Source organism: Pteropus medius, unplaced genomic scaffold (assembly GCF_902729225.1).
Source record: "Pteropus medius unplaced genomic scaffold, Ma_sr-lr_union100, whole genome shotgun sequence".
Classification (NCBI taxonomy): Eukaryota; Metazoa; Chordata; class Mammalia; order Chiroptera; family Pteropodidae; genus Pteropus; species Pteropus medius.
In genome coordinates this window covers 23,480,239-23,502,844 of record NW_024349802.1, presented here as the reverse complement: position 1 = coordinate 23,502,844, position 22,606 = coordinate 23,480,239, and the positions used below count along the sequence as shown (strand labels likewise).

General features: G+C 34.2%; 1 protein-coding gene and 2 pseudogenes across 3 annotated transcripts in view; 1 reads left to right on the top strand and 2 right to left on the bottom strand.

The window, feature by feature from the left end:
- The window catches only part of ZCWPW2 (zinc finger CW-type and PWWP domain containing 2), a 119,649-nt gene that overhangs the window by 39,643 nt on the left and 57,400 nt on the right, over window positions 1-22,606 (top strand). For all 3 annotated transcript variants that reach the window (XM_039836704.1, XM_039836703.1, XM_039836702.1), the window contains exons 2-3: window positions 58-411; window positions 10,376-10,535. In XM_039836704.1, the coding sequence (XP_039692638.1) occupies window positions 71-411; window positions 10,376-10,535 (501 nt within the window). In that variant the 5' untranslated portion in view covers window positions 58-70. The remainder of the gene's footprint in view (window positions 1-57; window positions 412-10,375; window positions 10,536-22,606) is intronic.
- On the bottom strand, window positions 5,137-5,255 carry LOC120581748 (uncharacterized; annotated as a pseudogene).
- Window positions 21,175-21,293, bottom strand: LOC120581809 (uncharacterized; annotated as a pseudogene).

Genomic DNA, 22,606 nt, shown 5'->3' with positions numbered 1-22,606 from the left:
TGAACTTTCTATATTTTTGAATCCTTATTTTTTAATATTCTCTTATTTATTTTCCAGATTAAATGCATTTATGGAAAAAGAAAAATTGGATGGTAAGATAACAGTAGAATGTTGTAACACTGCAGTGGCTTCCTCAGTGGAAAACAACATGTTTGTAAACAAAGTGTGGGTTCAATGTGAGAATGAAAGTTGTTTGAAATGGAGATTGTTGACAAGTGGAGATGCAGTCAAAGTTGATCACAATGAACCATGGTATTGCTTCATGAACACTGATTCAAGATATAATAAGTGCTCTATTTCTGAAGAAGACTTTCCTGAGGAGTCTCAGCTTCATCAAAGTGGTTTTAAGATTGTCTATTCACAGCTACCTGTTGGAAGCCTTGTTTTGGTAAAATTACAGAATTGGCCAAGGTAAGTTTTTGTTGTTGTTTTATAATAAACTATTAAATAGTCTTGCTAAGTTTATGAATTTCCAAAACTTTGCAAAGAATCAACTTTTTCTCTATTGTTTGTCTAATACTTTATTTATTGTTTTCTGATTTCATCATTATTCTTTCCCTGACTTTTTTGGGTTTAATTCTCCTTCTTCTAGTTTTTTAAATTGGAAATTAAGGTAACCAATTCAAGTCTTTTTTCTTTCTGATATAGGTAGGCAATTAAAGCTATAAATTTCTATTTAAGCACTGCTTTAGCTCCTCATAAATTTTAATATGTTGTGTTTTATTACCATTTAGTTTGAAATATGTAGTAATTTTCTTTGTGATTTCTTCTTTGAAACGAGTTGTTAAAAGTATATTTCTAAATTACCAAATATTTGGGGATTTTAAAATGTCATTGTTATTGATTTCTAATTTAAATCTATTACAGTCAGTTTCATTGAATGGCCTATCTTGAATAGAATGTGTATTCTGTAATTGTTGCCCAGAAGCCTAATTTTTTTTTTTTTTTTTTGGTATATTACCTGTTGTCTAGCTCAGTGTTTCCCATTCTGGGTTGATTTTCCCAAGTATGTGATGTGTACTTTCAATATACAGTTTTGAGTCTTCAGTATTTCAGTTAAGTTCTTTAAAATTATAAGCAATTCTTTTCATCTTTTCATTTTTTAAAATTTAAATATTTTTCCCTTTCCATCTTTTATTTTTCTGAAGGTATTTCCAATTGAGCTTATTGTCTTTTGTGTTAGCCTTTTTTGAAAAATTTATAAATTCGTTTATGAGTTTTCTCACCTCTCTCTTCAAATATTCCTTTTCTCTAATGACTTATTTCTTTTAGTTTTTTAAATTCTAATTTATATTTTTTTCACGACCTACATTATTTTTTTAATTTCTGTTAACTCAGCTCGAAGTCTCAAGTACAATTTTGATCTCTTTAAGGGTATGCGTCTCTCACATGCTTTCATTTTTTATAGGGATGATAGCTATTTTTACCATAATAACTTTATAGTAGAATCTACTATGATCTTTTCTATGAAATGAGTTCCTGTTCTTTGAGGAGAGAAAAGAAAGTCAGAATAGGTTTTTTTTTCAAGTCTGTTTTCTTTCTGTTGTTCAAATTGGATCATTTCTATTATTCCATCTTTAAGTTTACTGATTCTTTGTCATATTCTGATGTTGAGACTATCTAATGAACTTTTTATTTTGGTTATTGTATTTTCAGTTCTAAAATTCCATTTGGTTTTCTTTATATCTTCTATTTATTCGCTATACTTTCTATTTCTTTTTTTTTCTCTTTGGATCTTATTTAAATCTGTTTTAGCAAGCTCCTTCTGCTACTGCATTGGAGGGATATGAAGGTGCATCTTTGTTCCTGCCAGGTAGGAGTAGAAGTCCCAGTTCACCAATCAGCCCCTACTGACATGTTGGGGAGGGAGAGATAAGAGTTCCTGCTAGACAGAGATAAGAGTTCAGGCTCCTCACTCACCCCCCTGACTGGAAGCCCAGGTGACTTCCACTGATACCATGGGCGGAGGCCTTGTTAATGCTAGAAGGTATTTAAAAATCCCAGCCTCCCGGTTATCCTCTTCTGCTACCTCCTGAGCAGGGAGGGACAGGGCCCTTCCTTATGCTGGTTGTGTTGAAGTCCAGGCTTACCTCTTGGCCGTTGCTGGTGGGGGTACAGATGGGGGGTGTGCATATTTATTCTTTGGTATTTGGTTGGGAAAAAGCAGTTATTGCTTAACCATTTTCTGTTTTGCTAAGTTGCCTCTCTTAGGTTTTGCTAAGCTGCTACTCTCTTGGTCCTTTGATTAGAAAGAACAGGCTTCATATGGGCCATTTTTGTTTGCAGCCATTGGTGTTTCTGGGTTGCAGGTTTTCAGCACCTAGTCTAGGTGATATGAGTCATAAAGAAAGCTCAGGGAACTCACTACTACGCCATTCATTCTTTAGGTCCCAAGGGCCCTATCTGGTTTAGCTTCTTCTCTTTACCTTTTAGAATCTGCTTGCTTATGTTTATTTGACATATAATACTTAGGATTTTTAGGTGTATATAGTGAAAGACATATAAAAATGGTCTAGTTCAGCTTATCCAGAACTGGAATTTGCAGAATAGATTATTTATATTTAGCTTTTCCAAATATCTCTACCGCTTCCCCACATAACCTCACCCACCATCAGCATCCCATATAAGGGTGGTACATTTCTTATAATCTATGAACCAGAATTGACACATCATTGTCAGCCAAGTCCACAGTTTATATTAGGGTTCATTCTTTGTATTGTATGTGGGTTTCGACAAATGTATAATGACATATGTATGATCACATATATGTATATATAATATATTCACCATTATCGTGTCATACTGAATGGTTTCACTGGCCTAAAAACCTACTGTGTTTACTTCTTCATCCCTCCTTCCCACTACCCCCTGGCAACCATGGATTTTTTCACTCTCTTCATAGTTTTACCTTTTTGAGAATGCCATATTGTTGAAATCATATAGTATGTAGCCTTTTCAGATTGACTTCTTTCACTTAGTAATATGCATTTAAGTTTCCTCTGTGTTTTCTTGGAATTGAACCTAAATAGCTCATTTCTTTTAATCACTGAATAATATTCTGTTGTTTGGGCGTACCACAGTTTATATATCCATTTACCTACTTAAGGATATCTTGTTGCTTCCAAGTTTTGACAGTTATGAATAAAGCAGCAAACATCCATGTGCAAGTTTTTGTGTGGACATAAGTTTTCAACTTCTTGAGTAAATACCAAGGTGTGTGATTGCTGGGTCAAATGGTAAGAGTATGTTTAGTTTTGTGAGAAACTGCCAAACTGACTTCCAAAGTGGTTGTACCATTTTGTACTCCCACCAGTAAAGAGTGAGAGTTCCTGCTGTTCTGCATCCTCACTGGCATTGGGCGTTGTCAGTGTTCTGGATTTGGGGCATTCTGTTGGGTGTGTAGATGTATCTTATTGTTGCTTTAATTTGCATTTCCCTGATAATATATGATGTGAAGCATCTTTTCATATGCTTTTTTGCTATCTCTTTATCTTTTTTTTGGTGAGATGTTTGTTCACATCTTTTGCCCACTTTTTAAAATCAAGTTGTTCATTTTCTTATTTTATAGTTTTAGGGTTCTTTGCATATTTTGGATATGTCCTTTATCAGCTATGTCTTTTGCAAGTATTTTCTACCACTCTGTGGCTTGTCTTCTCATGCTCTTGATAGTGCCTTTCACAAAGCAGACATTTTTAATTTAATGAAGTCGAACTTATCAATTTTTTCTTTCATGGAGGGTACCTTTGGTATTATAGCCCCACTTTTATTTGTACCATCTCTTTCCTTTATTCTTATTGATCCTGACCTCTTCAGTTTGGATTATACTTCCAGCAGTTTCAGTGTGAGCTTTTGCTCTGCAAAAGAGCTTTGTTGGTTGGTTTTAAGTGTTCATAGGGCCCTGACTATTCCAACGCTTTCAATTTTGTTGCAGCCCCCTCAGTTTGACTTTCCGAAGCATACTTCTTGTGGTTTTTAAGTTATTTAACAAACCCATCAGACTTCTGGTTGCTTTCCCCCTCCTGCCTTGTTTTCTCACACCACAGATGCTGATAATGTGTGAGTCTTATAACTGTCAGTAGTTTGTATCTGCCTGCTCCAGTTTTGGTGTTCATGTGCATCGCTTAGCACTTAGTTTTGTTATAGATGTTGTATGTCGGGTTTTGCCTTTACTATTTAGGTTGCTCTACCTATACTTATGGGGAAATCAGGAGATTCTAAAACTATACCATTTCTGCTGTCTTCCCAGAATCTCTTGCTATTTTACATTACATTCTCCCACATAACATTCTCAAAGCTGGAATACTGGGCTCATGTCACCTTGTTTTCATTCATATTGAACTATTCTCTATGAAGAATATAAGATGTTTGCTTTCACAGAGAGACTGTGATGGGCTTATTTTAACACACACACGCACACACACACACACAAGAGGCCTCCAAGTCAATATACTTAGATTTGTGTTCTTGCCTTATCACTTACTCTCAGGAGTTGAATTATGTTCCCCAAAAAGCACATGTTAAAGCTCTAACCTCAGAACGTAATTGTATTTGGAGTTAGGGTCTTCGAAAAGGCGTTTATGTTAAAACAGGTCATTAGGGTAGGCCCTAATGCAATCTCACTGGTGTTCTTATAAAAGGGGGAAATTTGAACACACAAAGAGTTACTAGGGATGCACAGAGCAAAGACCATTTGAAGACAGAGCAAGAAGGCAGCCATCTGCAAACGGAGAGGCCTCAAGAGAAACCAACCCTGCGAACACATTGATCTTGGACTTCCAGCCTGCAAAACTGTGAGAAAATTAATTTCTGGTGTTTAAGCCACCCAGTTTGTGGTATTTTCCAATAGCCATCCTAGCAAACTAATACATTTAATGTCTTTGCAAATGTGGAAATCACTCTGAGATTTTTACCTTTTACTGAGGGCTTTTCTAGGGATCAGATGTATATGTGTATATATTATTGTGTATTTTGTATTTGACTTCTATGTAGTAATTAGAATGGACATGAAGAACTAAATAGTTAGATAAAAATATATATTTTAATTAATTAATTTATGTTTAGATGAGGCAACCCTCGATTGACCTCACAGATTGCAAGGACCTTGTCAGTTTACAATCTCTTATTTTTTTATTTTTATGCCTACAGCACCTGGTCTTCCTACATGGTCTCCCATCCAAGTACTGACCAGGCCCGACCCCGCTTAGCTTCTGGGATCAGATGGGATCGGGCTTGTTCAGGGTAGCATGGCCTTAGACAAAAGCAAATACTTTAAAAGACATGACTATGAACACTGATTTGATCAGGTTACTTATGAAGGTATTTGTAGTCCCTTGTTATTTTTCATATCTAAAATTAACATTTTGAAAGTAGAAAGTTTGTATTTTCTAATGGAAATTCTGAAGGTTCAATAACCTAATTCATGAAATGGATATGTTTCTTGTCACTATATCTGATATATTATGTTAGAAATTTGATTAGGAATTTCCTTTGCAGTTTTGTGCTTGTAACTGAGGGTTAGGATTTGAAATACAAATGAAACTCCAGTCCCTAAATTATCTCTGATCTATGATTGGTATCATTAAAATGCCTGGAAAATATAGCTGTAACTACCTTCTTCCTTATTGGAAACATGATAACAAGATAAATTGCAATAGTAAAATATAAAGCTAGAATTAACCTACTAAAACAGTCAAGCATCATTTCTTAATTAAGCAATGTATAGATGTTGAAGTTTTATGTGGAAAGACCAGCTAACTGGCTGCAGAGACACATAGCAGTGTAGCATTATCTGGGTCAATTATCCTTAGGCCATGGCCTTACACCTAGCTTTGAAGGCTCAGAAACTCAATCTTATCAACATCTCAGAGTTATTCTTTCTCAGATGTGTTGACCCTCTCTAATAAACCTAAAGAGAGACTGATGCAGAATCTAGAAATGCCTATTTCATCTTTATATAATGTACAGAATCTAGAAATGTCTGTTTTTATAAAATTAAAACAAGTAATAGTTAAGAGAATAGCACTTTGTCTATCGGCAAGTTCTATAGAATATCAAATTATAGTAGTTACATTTACATACATATTGTGAGATAGCACACACTTATATTCTTGTAAAAATACATGTGCAGCCTCTTGCCTTCGGATTGTCTCTCTGTGCTTGCGGGTAGGGATAACTGCAGGTACTAGGAAGAGAAAAGCTATCTCCACAATGTTTAAGCCTCCTTGATTTTTTTAAATTGCAGATAACGTTGTATTCAGCTAGAAAGAGCATAGAAATTAAAAGTAAAAAATAATAGTGCATATATCATTTAGTATAGGAAGATATATTTTCAAGTAGAAACTAGGCTCTATTTAGGGTAACTACCTTGGGCATATGTATACAGACATACAGCTCTCATGAATATGAAAATTAATTCATAGAAAATATATTTGCATTGTAATGTACTGCAGGAAAACAGTTTAATAATAAAATATTATTAAGTTAACAAACTAATCCAGTGATAATAGTATATAAATTTATAAATTGAGATTTCTACTAGATCTTTTCAGTATTATAACATATTACATAGTCACTTTTTATTTGCGTTGTTTTGCCTATGGATTAATATACTTATAATGTAGTATGTGTGTATGGAAAATTTCCCCTTCCCAACAGCTTCTGCACAGCCCAGAGATTTTTTTGACAAATACAACATTTAGTGATGATTTTAACTCATCCATTGTGTTTCCCTCAGATTAGGAATGAGGACAAAGTAAAATTTGCTCTCCTCTTAAACATCCAAACCACAGTGTGAAAGTAACAATCATGTACTTCTCATTGGGTATAAATAATTACATGCTTAAGCTTCACCTTCTATTGATGGCAACAACTATCATGTTAAAGATAATTTCCACTGGTTAATAAATGTATAAGACATCAGTTTCTTCATGGTATATTTGTACTTCCTTTCAAGTTGCTACTTGTCATGCCCAAATGTTCCCTTCCCCCACAATGGGATTCTAGTATCTGGTATTTATTTGATTTTGTTGTCTTTGTACATTTAACCTCCCACCACCCACAGATTCCAAAATTGATGATACACTACCTTTTTAATCCTGATACCCTTCCTTTGGGTTGCCTACTCATACTCTCCCTCTCTACCTTTAAGCCCCAGACAATGCTTCAGAATTTCTCATCAATATGAAAGTGAAAAATTGGGAAGTAGAAGTAAGTGCACAATGTGCTATCATCATTGACAGTTTTGGAACTCAAATTGAGGTCAGAGTGAGGGCAAAATTGGACATCAGCTTTTTTCGATCACAGCAAGTCAGAGAAGATGATAGATGTAGCAGCTGGAGGGAAGTAATCATGTTTTCTACATCTATTGCCTCTGCTCCGCTTTTCCTACAGTTAGGTACATTCCATTTAGCCAAGATATACAGACTAAGAGTCACAATTTCTTTGCACCACCTGAAGAAATACAAAAGTGCACCAGTTATTTAAACATTTGACAATACTTTTCATAATTCATCTTTAAGTCAACATGCAACATTTTCTATAATATAACATGTTTTAAATAATGAACAGAAGCTTCGTTCTTTTATTGTCATCTAAGTCTTCTGGGGAGTCATCACCATTTTTATTTATATTTTATAGAGTGATTTAAACTGAATACTCTTGGACCCAATAAGTTTGATGTAAAAGTAGTTAGAATTTGCATGAGAAATAAAGCAACTCATCTTACACATAATAACTGCAAAATATTTCTTTCTTTCATGTCCTAAGTGTTAGAAATCCCGAGACTGTTTGACACTAATGGAGTAGGTGATACTTATAGTTTGATATTACCTGGTAATAATCTTTTTAAAATTATTGTGAGGTGCAAATCAGTAGTATTAACATGAGCCCCTTATATTTTACAAAATGTTTAAACAAATATAATGTAATAATCTTTTTTTAAAAATAGCTATTAATCAGTTTGAAGGACTCACTTGTTTCTTGATTTTTGTTATGTTGGGGAGTGGTCTTCATTGCAGTTGCCACTGTTCTTAGTTGTTATCTGCCTATTGAAGTCTTCTTTTGAGTGGTTTCCTTCAGAAATGTAGATATCCAACTTAGATTTAAAAGATAAAGTCCATTTGAGTTTTACTCTTAAGCTCAGCCCAGTAAGGGTTGCCAAATTGTGACATGAACATGATAATAACCAGATAGTCTTCTTCATTTAGGTCCAGACCCTCTACTTGGCTTTTCATTATCATTTCCAATTCTTCCAAAGTATTAGGCTTCTTTAGGTTCCAGACAGTCTGACTCAATTTTTAATCCTCTATCTCTTCCTCTTCCATGATCTAGGGTTGCCAGGTAGCTTTCCACCTCCCTTTCCCTTAACTCAGAGAGGACCAAGAGCCACTGGACTCTGCTCAGCATCCAGGGAGGATCCAGACAGCTGTTCCATTCTCACTCTCCACCATCCCTGGTGACTGGTGCATCTAAATCACCATCTCCTGACAGCTCTCAGGACATCAACTTGAGATGTCAACTACCTGGGATCAGATTTTTTACATTAATAATCTAACCATGAACTATTTTCATTAGTTTACATTGTGTTATTAATTTATGATCTGTAAAAACTTTTTTTATAGTTGGCTACCTTAGATACATTTCTATATTTGTGACTTCATAAATTTAATATCAGTTGATAATTTTGTAGAATATCAACAATCTATAGATTTCAAATCCAAACAATTTATAGATTTTGTCCTTTTGTCATTTCAGGTTTTTTACAGTAGGATTTGTATGCTTCCTTTAGGTTTAAAGTTATCTCATTTATCTAGTTTTGAAATAATTATCTAAACATGGCAAAAATACTGTTTTTAATATTCTTTCTACTTTTCAGTTGTACCAATTATCTTGCCTGTATATGCATTGTTTGCTAAGACTGCCAAAGTATCATAAACTGGGTGGCTTAAAAATAACAAAAATCTGTTTTCTCACAATTCTGAGGGCTAAGAATCTAAGGTCAAGGTTTCGGCAAGGTCGATTTCTTCTGAGTCTCTGTCTTTGCCTTGTATATAGTCTCTCTGTGTCTTCACCTGGTCTTTCCTTTGTGCATGCCTAATCTTCTCTTTGTGTAAGGAGATTGGTCATATTGGATTGGATTAGGATCCACCTTTTAGTTACTTCCCTAAAGACCCTATCTCCAAACACATTCTGAAGTACTGGGGGTTAGGACTTTATCATATAAATAATGATGAGGGTGGGGGTGTAACACAATTCAGGCCATAAAGCTAACACTTTGCAATATTTTACTTTGTCAAAAGCAAAAAATGTGTGACACGTGTTTGTGTGAACTTTGTCATAGCCCAGCAAGGAACTATATCTACAGTGTGGCTTAGTTACTTGTTTGAGGTCTCTTGTCTAGTAGAAAGCAGAATTAGAGCCTGGGTCTCCTGATTTGGACCTCACTGTCTTTTCACTCTGTATTGCTACAAACTGAAGTTGAACTTGACAGTTTAAGAGATTTTTGAATGGGTATATTAGATATGCATATTTTGGGTCATGATCTATAAAATTTAGTCAGGTTTCTATTACACATTACTTAGTAACAACTTCCTGACCTTACTGCCTTCCCTTCCTGCTTTATTCTCTAACGAGTAGGACAGAGTCTAGAAAGATTGGTAAAATAATTAAAACTTAATTTCCAAATGGAAAAATAAAGCATATCAAGGAATTTCTAGAGGCTTATGTCATAAAAAACACACCCCTAAAGATTTATTTTTAGTAAAGGATAAAAGTTATTTCCAGCACTGAGAATTTTTAGCAGTTTGGTCACCTGCCAAGGGAGCTGATAGGGGGAAAAAGGGACTCTATAGGACTGCCGAGCTCTATTTCTGCTTTAACCCCAGTCATTATAATCTCCAGTGTTATCTTTGCCTGAACTACCAACACTCCTTTGGCAGCCCTGACTCTAGAAATACCGGCTCTGTCAATGGTTTAACATTTTAGTAATTAATCATTCTGGTTGGTTAAAGTTGATTCAACCCTGCCATGAATCTGAGGAATCTTTGTTCTCTTATTGTTCTTATTAGCTGTACCTAAATGTCTCTTATAGACCCTGGAGATCACTCTTTTGTCTTTTAATTCTTTCTCCTTATATCTGACATGTATCTTAAGTATATGACTATTTCAAAGCTTTCTATATCTGCAAACGTACAACTGATGACTTGTATCAAATGAATATCTTACTTTTAAAAGATACAAGTATGAACATGTTTAAGTTTTATGAATAAGCTATTAAAATTCAAAGAAGAAAGTTTGGTATATACATGATTGTGACAGATGTGTTGAGGTCTGCCTTTTTTGAAGCATCAAAATAATTAAAAATGTTTTCTTTTGAAAGTTGGCCAGGGATACTTTGCCCTGATCCTTTTAAAGGGAAATATGTGACCTATGACCTGGATGGAAATGTTGAACAGTATCACATAGAATTCCTGGGTGATCCCCATTCAAGATCATGGATAAATGCAACATTTGTTGAATATTATAGTATCACATTAAAGGTAGGTACAGTAACTTCAAACATTTATTCTTCTTGTATTTGTTTTTAAGTGTGGCCATTTTTGTCTCAAATCCTAGAATATATATTTATATAAACAAAATAGTATATTCTCTTTGTTTAAACATAAATATTTGTATTTTTAAAGCAGTTTTTCAAAAGAAGTATGGATATAAAAATAGCCTTAGGGTATTTTAAATTTTTATTTTTCTAATGGCAATATAGTATAAATCAACTGAGGACTTCACATAATTACCTTTTGAAATAACTTTAAGATTATCATTTGGTAATTTTTTAATTCTCTTGAGAAGATTCTAAGTTGTAGCACCAGCTCACAGGGAAAATTAATGATAGAATTCAACCAGATTTTCAAATTTCAAACAGAATATTTTATTATACTAACTCCTTCAGTATCTTTTTGACTCTTTTCAAACTTGTAAATCACACGATACAATTAATGAATGGACTGAACTCTCAGTTGATGAAAATAGGCAAACTGGACCCATTTCCATGAGTCTGGTTTAATCATCAGCATTAATTCAGTTATCTGTGTCTATAGTCTAATAGCAAAGCATGCTTTCATTAGAAATCTGATTGAAAAGTAAATGTCAGTAATGTGGATGCATTTTACTCAATCCGGATGGTTTCTACTTTACAGTGAGATGTATATATTCAAATATGCATGTAAGTATGGACATTTAAGGTGTGCCATTTAATCTACAGTATAAGTAAATCTGTAGAAATTCAAGATACTTTAACATGGGTTTTTTACTCTATCTTTGGCATAAACAATCTTTATCCCATTCAGCTCGAAAGCAGCTAGAAGAGAAGGCTGTTTTAGTAAAAATATTTACGTTTGGAATAACATCACTTGTATTCACTTCATGGTAGTTGCAAACCAGTCGTTTGACTATGAATCACCTTCTCTGCTGTGGCATTTTGGATGTGTTCCTAGACGCTTCTGGCAACCACAAAAGACAGAAAGGAATGTTCTCTCTTCTATTCCCCTCTCCCCTTTTCTAAAGGATGGGGAAACCTTCTATCTTCTCATGAAGCAGACCTTACAATCTGAGATATTTGACAATGTAATAAAGAGTGAGGCATTCTTGAGAAATTATATTTAAATATAAGTAAAAAATCAGTGTATTTTAAAATTGTCTGAACTAGTATTACTTGCAGATTTGAGTTCTGTCAGGGTTAGCTGGAGTAGTCTGGTATCAGCATACTGTTAGTGCCTGGGATAAGGAATAAATCTGATGCAAAACAAAGCCAAACTCAAGAATCAGAGGCCATAAGTTTTTAACCTTCTGAAAGCATTAAAACAAAACTTAGAAATTCTTACAAAGACCAGGAATTCAGGACTGCTTTAATTAAGCAGGCCCCTAATGAAAGGATGAAATCAGAAAAAAATAAAAGTATGTGTGTTTCTCCTCTTCCTTCCCCGACTCTCTCAACTAGCCAGGTGCCCTGGGTGGATAACTCAGTGGGTACCCACAGGCTCTGGGACAGGCTCTCTCTTCTACTGTCATTCAGGGTACTTACATACAGGCTCTGTTCTTGTCGCTTATGCTTTCCTTCTTGTCTGTGACTTTTTCTTTGCTTATTCTTTTGACGCTGGTCTAACAGAGGTGCCTTTCTCTGTGGGTCTCATAATTCAACGCTGAAACTTTAGTTTCCTTTTACCTCAGTTTAGCTGGCATACATAAGACTATTCTGCTGTGCTCTGATTCCCCACTCTGGGCTCTCTAAGGACATGCCAGGGAAGGGAGACTAACAGATGATTGAATCCTCCTTGCCCCAATCTACTTAAGAAACAGAAAGCAAGGAGCTTGACAACCATGGTAGAAAAATGATCAAAAATGATACATATGAGAAATTGAATTGAAAATGAATAATTCCAAACTATGTATTGTATGGGGTACCTGAGATTTCCTGGTGCTTGGAGATGGAAATAATATTGATTCCAACCTATAGTTTTATTACCTAGATTTCCAGAAATTTAGTTTTCTATGATCCTCTCTGCACTGGAGTTCCTACATCCTCAAATGCTGTCTCTACACTGTACCACATTGGTCCAGATATTAAATTCACACCCCTGCCTTCATAAAAAGTCACTTGCACAAAAAATAATATATAATAGACAATGTAGACTTTCTTAAAGTTTTTTTTCTAGAAGTAGAGAAGGAATGCAGAGTGCACAAATTGTCTGATTTTCTAAAATTAGGCAAAGAATGATAATCTTATGTCACTTACTGGCTTAAACTGACTAAATCTTACTTCATACGTTATTTCAACATCATTTTCTCCTAATTTGTATAAGCTTGGTTTAACAAGTGACTAAATAATATTTCAGAGTTTTCACTGAATATGCTCTCTATATGTTTTGCAGTGTTTGTTAAGGCGGGAGATAAATAAGCTCTACTAGAAAGATATTCTATGCACTTATAAGAAAACAAAATATTTTTTAGTTATAGGTTATAAAAATTTTAACTGTTCTCCTTTAGTTCATGCCTGTCTAGGGTTTTTTTTGTTTGTTTTTTTATTTTTTGGGTTTTTTTTTCCGAGTAGTCAGTTCCCCCTGGCTGATATGTTTATAAGACCACTGACTTATTTTATTGTTGAAAGCACAACAGACCTCTGTTCATATAGATGATGGGGTTTTCTCCAATAAGTAAAGCTACTCATAGATACACTGGCATATATACTTTAGAAAAAAGTCGAAGGCATTATTTAGATTGCATATTTGTAATTTACATTGGTTTACTCATACATTTTTTCATTTACTATAAAATCAGTACCTGTAAAGAAAGCTGAAGTTCCCCCCTCTTTTTAAAGAATCCTGGATTCTCATAAAAGTTGTATTTAAAGTATATATTATTCTGTTAATTAGAGAAAATAGACATGAACATGCGCTAGATGGCTATTTTTTTAAGTGTAAATGCATGGAATACAATTCTTTCCCCATCGGCACAAATGTTTCTTTTGTGTTTAGTGGGTATATGTCTGCAGAACTCATGATTTGCAAGTTTATTTTTTAGCTTGCTAGACTACCTCATGACTTAATTTAGCATTTCTTAAGCCTGGATGTGCATTAGAGAGCTTTACAAAACAGTAACAACAAAAACATAGCAATGCCTGGGCTTCACTCTACTGGATCAGTTACTTCAAAATCTCTTAGAATAGGGCCAGGCCTCAGCATTTTTAAGTTTCTCAGATGCATCTAATATGTAGTCCAGAGAGAGAAAGCGAGAGAGAACTGCTGACTAAGTTTTCTCAACTTGAAGCATCAGAGTTTTCCTGGTTTTATCTCTATTAGTATAGTAATATAACTTTGGTTACATCCACTGTTTCCTGTTACTTCTAATTCTTTTGTTAATCTTTTACTTTCATTTACCTGGAAATTATACTTACTGCCATAGGTTCACATGTCTATCCCAATAGTAATCAGTTTCATTGAACACAGCTTTAAGGTCATGTTTGTCTTCTCGTAAGGTACATAATTTATAGATTTTGCTGATAAAGCTGATAATTTGAACTTAACTATTATAGTTTAAGTTGATTATCTGTCTTATAGGTTATATAGAGTCATTATAGTTTTTCTTGGACATAAATAATGTACTCCAACCAATGATTTTTTGATCTACACTTTTCTAGTTATTTATATCACCGAAAAATGTAGGTTATTCACTCCTAATGCTATGATACTCCTAGGGTAAAATTTAGATTTTTTTGGTCCATGATATGAATGGATTTTTTTTTTAGCTATATATTTTAGTAGTCTGCATTACTACTGTATGTAGGATATACCTGTATATATGCAACCATTTCTTTGGGTATCAGATGTCCTTTGGATATTTACCCATTGTATTTTGGAATTCTTGTATTTTTCAGGAAGATGAAAAGGGAAGAGTCTATATTGCTAAATTTGAGCTCTGCAACTCCTAGAATTCTGCTTCCTAATTGGCATAGTCATTAAAACTATTTACCAAAATTGTCCAGGTCTCTGCCTTCCTGTTACAAAGTAGAATTGCACATTTGATACTCTTGTGGTGGGGTGGGGCCAGTGAGTTGTGAGTGAAGGTGATGAATGTCACCTCTTTGAGCATGTAACTGCATCTAGAGCAACATCCTCAAGAGTTCTTTTTTCTCCCTGTAGCACCATGATATTTAAAATATTGGTTTGCTACGCTCTCAGCCCAGATCCCTGAGTGACTACTCTTAGCAAAGGCTTTCCTCCCCAATTCCCAACCAAAAACTAACAGATATGCAATGTGAAGAAGCTATAGGCCTTATGTTAAGCCCCTGGGATTACTCTAACATATTCTAATGATAACACAGAAGATGTCACAGTTCTCTGTAACCTGTATTGTTAGAAGGGCCATTCCTAAAATTTCAGCACTCTTCAGAATATGGCTAAATGACTGAAATCACATTACTCTTATTTCTCTAGTATGTAAATAAAAATAACACAATTTGTTATCTTATGGTAATTTATCAAATGTTTATTTCTTTTCTGTATAATGATAAATTTATGAATAGAATTTGCCAACTGATCCCTCATACACTGAATATAAATTTGGTCTAGTAAATATCCTGCAACAATGAGCTCTGGTGTCAGCATGCACTATGATGACTCTAATAACTAGCCCACAAATAGCAGCCATATACTGAGTCTTTGTCACAGGCCAAGGATTGGGTAAATCCTTTTCATGTAATATTTAAAGTTTCACAGCAACCCCATAAAGGAAGCCGTGAGTTGACATGTAGAAGAAACTGAGATTCAGTCTATTTATCTAGCCCAAGGTCAGTCATCTACTGAGTGATGGGACAATGATTAGATCGAGATGTCTAACTTTAGTCCAAATTCTTTTCTCTTTCTATACCATGCCAATTTATATACACATAAGCAGTTGTCTAATTTATTGTTGAATATTTTCCCACACTTGTACCTACAAAATAAGGAAAATTTTCACCTTTCAATTCTGATATACATGTTGAGTGACGACAGTCTTTGGTAGACTTGCTCTTTATTTGCAACTTGATGTTCTCCTCTGGAGAACTGGTGACCAAGCAAAACTCTTGAGTTTTTCCAATTACATTTTCAGTAGTCATTTGACAAGTGCATCTGGATTAACATCTATTTGAGCAAATGTTTTGCTTCTAATATTCATTAGAATACAAATTTTAAGAATGTAGTCTATAATAAGGTCTAACAAATTAGTTTGTAAACTACATTATCAGGCAGTGTTTTGCTTAAACTGGATTCAGGATTCAAAGATATTCTTGCACCATGTTTCTCCTGCCAAACTCTCAGTAAATTTTTATCATACAGATTTCATATTTGATATAAAATTTGCTATAATTTTGATATTATTAGTTTAAGACTTTTTGTTTGTTTGCTTCCTTTAGTTTTTGGCCTGGGGAAAGGTTAAGATAATTAGAATAAGGAAATTTCTATGACTGTGACCTATTTGTGAATAATCTGCCAAAGGATACTTTTTTAGTAATGTATATTAGGAAAAGAAAGAAGTTGTCATAGTGGTTAAAAAGGCAATCCCTAGAGCCAGATTCTTTTGAATTTGATGGTTGGCTATGCTATTTACTAGACATTTGACCTCAGGGGAATCACTTACCCTTTGCAAATTCCACATATGTCATCTTAAAATGGAGGCTGTAATAGTTTCTGCTTCATAAAGTTGTAGGGGTTAACTGAGATAATAAATGTAAAGCATTTAGCATATGGCTTGTCATATAGTAGGCTCTTAATAAACATTAGTTGATATTACTCATTAGAAATGCAGGTGAAATATACAGTTAAAGTGTTCATTTACTTTACCTAGAAACCTATAACTACAGAAGGGAGTACCAAAAATATACCAAGAAAAATAAGGTGAAGAATAGTATTTTTTCTTTTGACTAAGATCATATATGAAAGTGACATGATTTTAGTGGCTTATTATCAACCAACACAATTCTCCCAGAAATTGTGGGAAATAGAGCTAATTGATCATTTTGTCCTTTGATTCTTCAGTGCATGACTGAAAGAGGCCATTGCTGCAGTGCTTTTCTAGTTTAAGGGGAACGGGAGTGCTAAGAACTTGAAAGCAGGAGATAGGTTAGAGCCTTTTTAATCTGACTCCTTGGTGAATGAATAATCCGTAATATCAACAATGCCTCAAGAATACTTTTCATTTGTTCGATGGAATTTGGAAGGGGAATAGGAGATATTATCTTTCATGTTCTTTAGAACTGAATGAAAAGTTTCTTTCCCTATCTCTATTCTGCTTTTTTGATTCACTCACATTTATATATGCTGACTTTGCTTCTCCAAATATGTTCTTGAATTCACCTCTGTCATCTCCCAACTTCATCTCTTAACAAATTTAGACAGCAGTGAACTTGTAGTGAAGTTAAACGTCCAAATCCAAATAAGATGACCAATTTAGCACAGTTTTTTAAGGATGCAAAGGTGACCACCTTTCACATCATCAAATGCATGAAAAATGTATAAAGTTTCAACTAGTTTTCCCATATTGACTCTTCAGTAGAATAGCAATAATCTCTTCTATGAAATTCCAATATATAGCTTTCTCTGTTTTCTAGAAGTGTTTATTTTCTCCTAAACCGGTGTCAGATCATTGTTCTTAAGCCAAAATACTAGGCTCACTAAATTGCCTTCAGAGTCATACCCTGTATGAATAAGGCTGCCTTATAATTATTTTTTATACTGGGGTTCTTAAATAAATAAATAGATGTAGAGTTTTTTGGTACATTTTTCCATTAGGGAATGGTGACATCTAAAACTCATAATCATATAACTGAAAGTCTATAATTGATATATTAACTTCTTTTTCATTTCCTTTTTTTAATTCTCCCACCATTTTTGTTTTGTTTTGTTTTGTTTTAGTATCTTATGACCAAGGGCAAAGCTATGACTTAGGCAAAACCCATTATCTATAAACTCTAAACAATTCTGATTAAACTTTGAAAATAAATTTCAGAATTAACACTTCCTTATCATTTTGCTTATCTCACAGAATATGTACAGATTCTCTGTCACATATTTTTAACTGTCCTCTTCTCCTAGATCTCCCACCTGCTCTTATGAATCTATTGTTAAACTGAATCTGAGCATCTCTCTGTAATAAATATAGCCATTGTTTTTCCATGAACACATATTCCATCAAAAACAAGCAAATTTGTACTGTTGCTTAAAATCCTTTAAGCCAATCCTGACTTTTTTAAAGGCTCCAAACAGATGAGCACATGCTTATCATCCTGGCTGATTTAAACCCCTTCTCCCAGTTCTATTTAATGCCCCCAGCTATAGCAGTCAGTCTGGCTAGGGTGGTGGGAGATAGCAGCACTTTAGATAAGCACTTTAGATAAGGCCTTAACAATTATCTATTGACTCAGTGCTCAATTGCTTCTTGCACTTTATTTTATCAATATATTACTAATACTTCACAATCATTTTACACAGTGATGTTTACAACTGCTTTGCTATACATTTAATGATATGTTCAGTTTTGCAAACTAAAAATTCTACAACTCGAAATCAGAATATGTAAAATAGTTTAAGCTGTACACAATAAGTAAATAAGATTTTAGATTTCGATTCTTTTTTTTTAAATTGCAATAAAATATATGTAACATAATTTGCCATTTTAACCATATATTCAGCAGTGATTTAAGTTTTTAACTACTGATTAATAATCCTAGAAAAAAATTTTCCTAAGCTATATGAATATGACTCAATATAGAAAATGTCAGATGGCAGTTTCCTATCATTTTTAACACAGTTTATTTCTTATGATATAGGCTATGAGCTCTTCATAACAGCATATTTGAAATTTGTGCAACAAAATTACCTACTTTAGTGAAATAATATTTTACAGGCATACCTCATTTTATTGCACTTTGCTTTACTATGATTTGAAGATATACTGGTGCCATTTTTTCAACATTTGTTCACTTTCTGTTTCTGTGTCACATTTTGGTCATTATTGCAATATTCCAAACTTTATTATTGTTATTATATTTGTTATGGTGATCTGTGATCAGTGATCTTCAGTGTTACTAATGTAATTGTTTTAGGCTGCCATGAACCACACTGTATAAAGCTGTGAACCTAATTGATAAATGTGAGTGTTCTGATTGCTCCACGGTTGTTGTCCTGTCTCTTTCCCTCTCCTCAGGCTTCCCAATTCCCTGAGACATAATAATATTGAAATTAAGCCAGTTAAGAACTTACAATGGCCTCTAAGTGTTTAAATGAAAAGAAGAGTTGCACATCTCTCATTTTAAATCAAAAGCTAGAAATGATTAAGTTTAGTGAGGAAGGAATGTTGAAAGCAGAGATAAGTTGAAAGCTAGGCCTCTAGCATCAGTTAGCCAAGTCTTGAATGCAAAGGAAAAGTTTTTGAAGGAGATTAAAAATGCTACTCCAGTGAATACATGAATTATAAGAAAGCACTTATTGCTGATTCAGAGAAAGTTTTAGTGGTCTGGATAGACGATCAAACCAGCCACAATATTCCCCCTTAAACTAAAGCCTAACCCAGAGCAAGGTCATAACTCTTCAATTCTGTCAAGGCTAAGAGAGGCAAGGAAGCTGCAGAAGAAAAGTTTGGTGCTTGCAAAGGTTGGTTCATGTGGTTTAAAGAGAAAAGCCATCTCCATAACATAAAAGTATATGATGAAGCAGCAAGTGCTGATGTACCTGCTGCAGCAAGTTATCCAGAAGATCTAGCTAAGATAATTGATGAAGGCGGCTACACCAAACAACAGATTTTCAATGTAGACAAAACAGCCTTATATTAGAAGAAGATGCCGTCTAGGACTTTCATAGCTAGAGAGAAGTCAGTGCTTGGCTTCAAAGCTTCAGAGGCTCAACTGACACTCTCATTAGGGGCAAGTGCAGCTGGTGACTTTTAAGTTGAAGCCAGTGCTCATTTACCATTCAGAAAATCCTAAGGCTCTTAAGAATTATGCTAAATATGCTCTGCCTATACTCTATAAATAGAACAACAAAGCCTGGATGACAGCACATCTGTTTATAACATGGTTTACTGAATATTTTAAGCCCACTGTTGAGACCTATTCCTCAGAGAAAATGATTCCTTTCAAAATCTGACTGCCCATTGACAATCCACCTGGTCACCTAAGAGTTCTGATGGAGGTGTGCAAGGAGATTCGTGTTGTCTTCATGCCGGCTAGCACAACGTCCATGGTGCAGCCATGGATCAAGGAGTAATTTTAACTTGCAAGTCTTATTATTTAAGAAATACATTTCATAAGGCTGTAACTGCCATAAATAGTGATTCCTCTGCCAAATCTGAGTAAAGTAAATTGAAAGCCTTCTAGAAATGATTCACCATTCTAGATACCATTAAGAACATTTGTGATTCATGGGAAGAGGTAAAAATATCGATGGGTTTGGAAGAAGTTGATTTCAACCCTCATGGATGACTTTGAGAAGTTCAAAACTTCAGTGGAAGAAGTAACCACAGATGTAGAAATAGCAAGAGAACTAGTATTAGAAGTGGATCCTGAAGAATTGCTGTTATCTCATGATAAAACTTTAATGGATCAGGATTTGCTTCTTATGGATGAGGAAAGAAAGTGGATTCTTGAGATAGAATCAACTCCTGGTGAAGATGCTATGAAGATTGTTGAAGTAACAACATAGAATTTAGAATATTGCATATACTTAGCTGATAAAGCAGCAGCAGGGTTTTAGAGGACTGACTCCAATTTCAAAAGATATTCTATTGTAGGTAAAATGCTATCAAACAGTAGTATCACATTCTACAAAGAAATCATTCAGGAATAAAAGAGTTAATCAATGAGACAAACTTTATTGTCTTATTTTAAGAAATTTCTGGAGCCACCCCAGCATTCAGCAACCACCACCTTGATTAGTCAGCAGCTATCAACATCAAGGCAACACCCTCCACTAGCAAAAAGATTATGACTCACTGATTATGACTCAGATGATAGTTAGCATTTTTAAATAATTTTTTAATTAAGGTATGTATACTTTTTAGATATAATACTATTGCACACTTAGACTACAGTACACATAAGTGTAAACATAAGTTTTATATGCACTGGAAAATAAAAAATTTGTATGGCTGCTTTAATGCAGTTTGCTTTATTGTGGTGGTCTGGAACTGAACCTTTAGTATTTCTGAGGTATGCCTGTATAGTGATTCAGCCCACGAGTTCTGGAGCTAGATTACCTATGTACGAATTTCACCTCTATCACTAATTAGCTATGTGAACTTGGGTAAGTTCTAAACTCAGTAACTCGGTTTTCTCACCTGTAAAATGAAGGTAATAATCATACTTACCTCATAATCTTGTTAGGAAGTTAAAACAAATTGTTTGTAGAGTGCATAAGACTGTATCCAATACTTACTACTATATAAACATTTGGTAAATTATTAAATTTAAAAATGCAATGGAATCTTTAATAGTAGAACTCCTATGGAAATAAAATATGTATTCAGTCAACTCCTCCCTATTGTGAGTAGAATCATTTATTTATTTATTTATTTATTTAGACGAGACAACCTTTGGTTGACCTCACAGATTGCAAGGACCTTGTCAGCTTACAATCCCTTATTTTTCATTTTTAACACCTACAGCATCTGGTCTTCCTAGGTGGTCTCCCATCCAAGTACTAACCAGGCCCAACCCTGCTTAGCTTTCGAGATCAGTCGGTTTCTAGGTTGTTCAGGGTGGCATGGCCATAGACTGTGAATAGAATTCTTAAAACATTTTCTTGGCCTACAGAGACCAAATGATAAGTGTTTATGTTCTGATCATTTATGATATTAAAAGCTAACATTTGAAAAATACTTTAAATTTTTAAAGTACTTTTACATATATTATCTCATGCGATCCTCATTTATTGTTGAGAAAGTTAAAGTTCAGGTTAAATAACTTGCCTGTGCTCACACTGTAGCAGAAGTGGGACTCAAGCCCAGGTCTTTGGATTACAAATATGTCATCCTCTTTGAAATTTACATTGGGCCATCTGCTTCAAATCTTCATAAGCATACCAAATTCATAAGCTATCATCTGTAAACTGGAAAATTGCAAAATCCTTCTTATTGATCTCCTGTTGTTAATTCAGCCAACTTGATTAATTAACCTTTAACCATGACTTTTCAAAGTTGGACAAAGGTGTGAAAGCTCTCTTCTTTACATTTAGGATATTGATTCTTAACCATAGATTTAGGGCCTCTTCATGCCTGTCATTAAAACTAGTATTTATTTCATTACCTTGTCACCTTAGCAAGTAATTGGTTATTATTAATACAGCATTGGTATACAGATGCCAAGGTTTATATTTTTGTTTTGTTTTGTTTTTGTTTTACTTTACTATTGGTTCTCAAACTTGCTCATTATCACATTCTCTCATGGAGCTCTTTAAAAATATCTATTCCTTATTATTCAGCCATAAAAAAATGAGAAAATTCTACTATTTGCGACAACATAGATGGACCTTGAAGGCATTATGCCAAGTGAAGTAATTCAGACAAAGGCAAATACTGTGTGATCTCACTTATATGTGGAATCTAAAAAAAAAAAATTCAAACTCATAGAAAAAGAGATCAGACTGTGGCTACTGGGGGCAGGGGGTAATTAGAGGAAGGTGGTCAAAAGGTACAAACTTCTAGTTATAAGATAAATAAGTCCTAGGGAGGTAATGCACAATGTGATGACTATTTTTAACACTACTGTATGATATATGGGAAGGTTGCTGAGACAGTTCATTCTAAGAGTTTTCATCACAAGGAAAAAAGTATTTTCCTTTTTCTCCTGTTTATTGTATCTACATGAGATGATAGATGTTAGCTGAACCTATTATGGTAATCATTTCACAATACATTTAAATTAAACCATAATGTTGTATGGCTTAAACTTATACAGTGATGTATATCAATTTTTCTCAATAAAACTGGATACACACACACACACACACATTCCTGAACCTATATACTGAGGATTGTTATGAGGATCTATTTAATTTCTCAGTGAATCTCAAAAACCACTGTATAACAA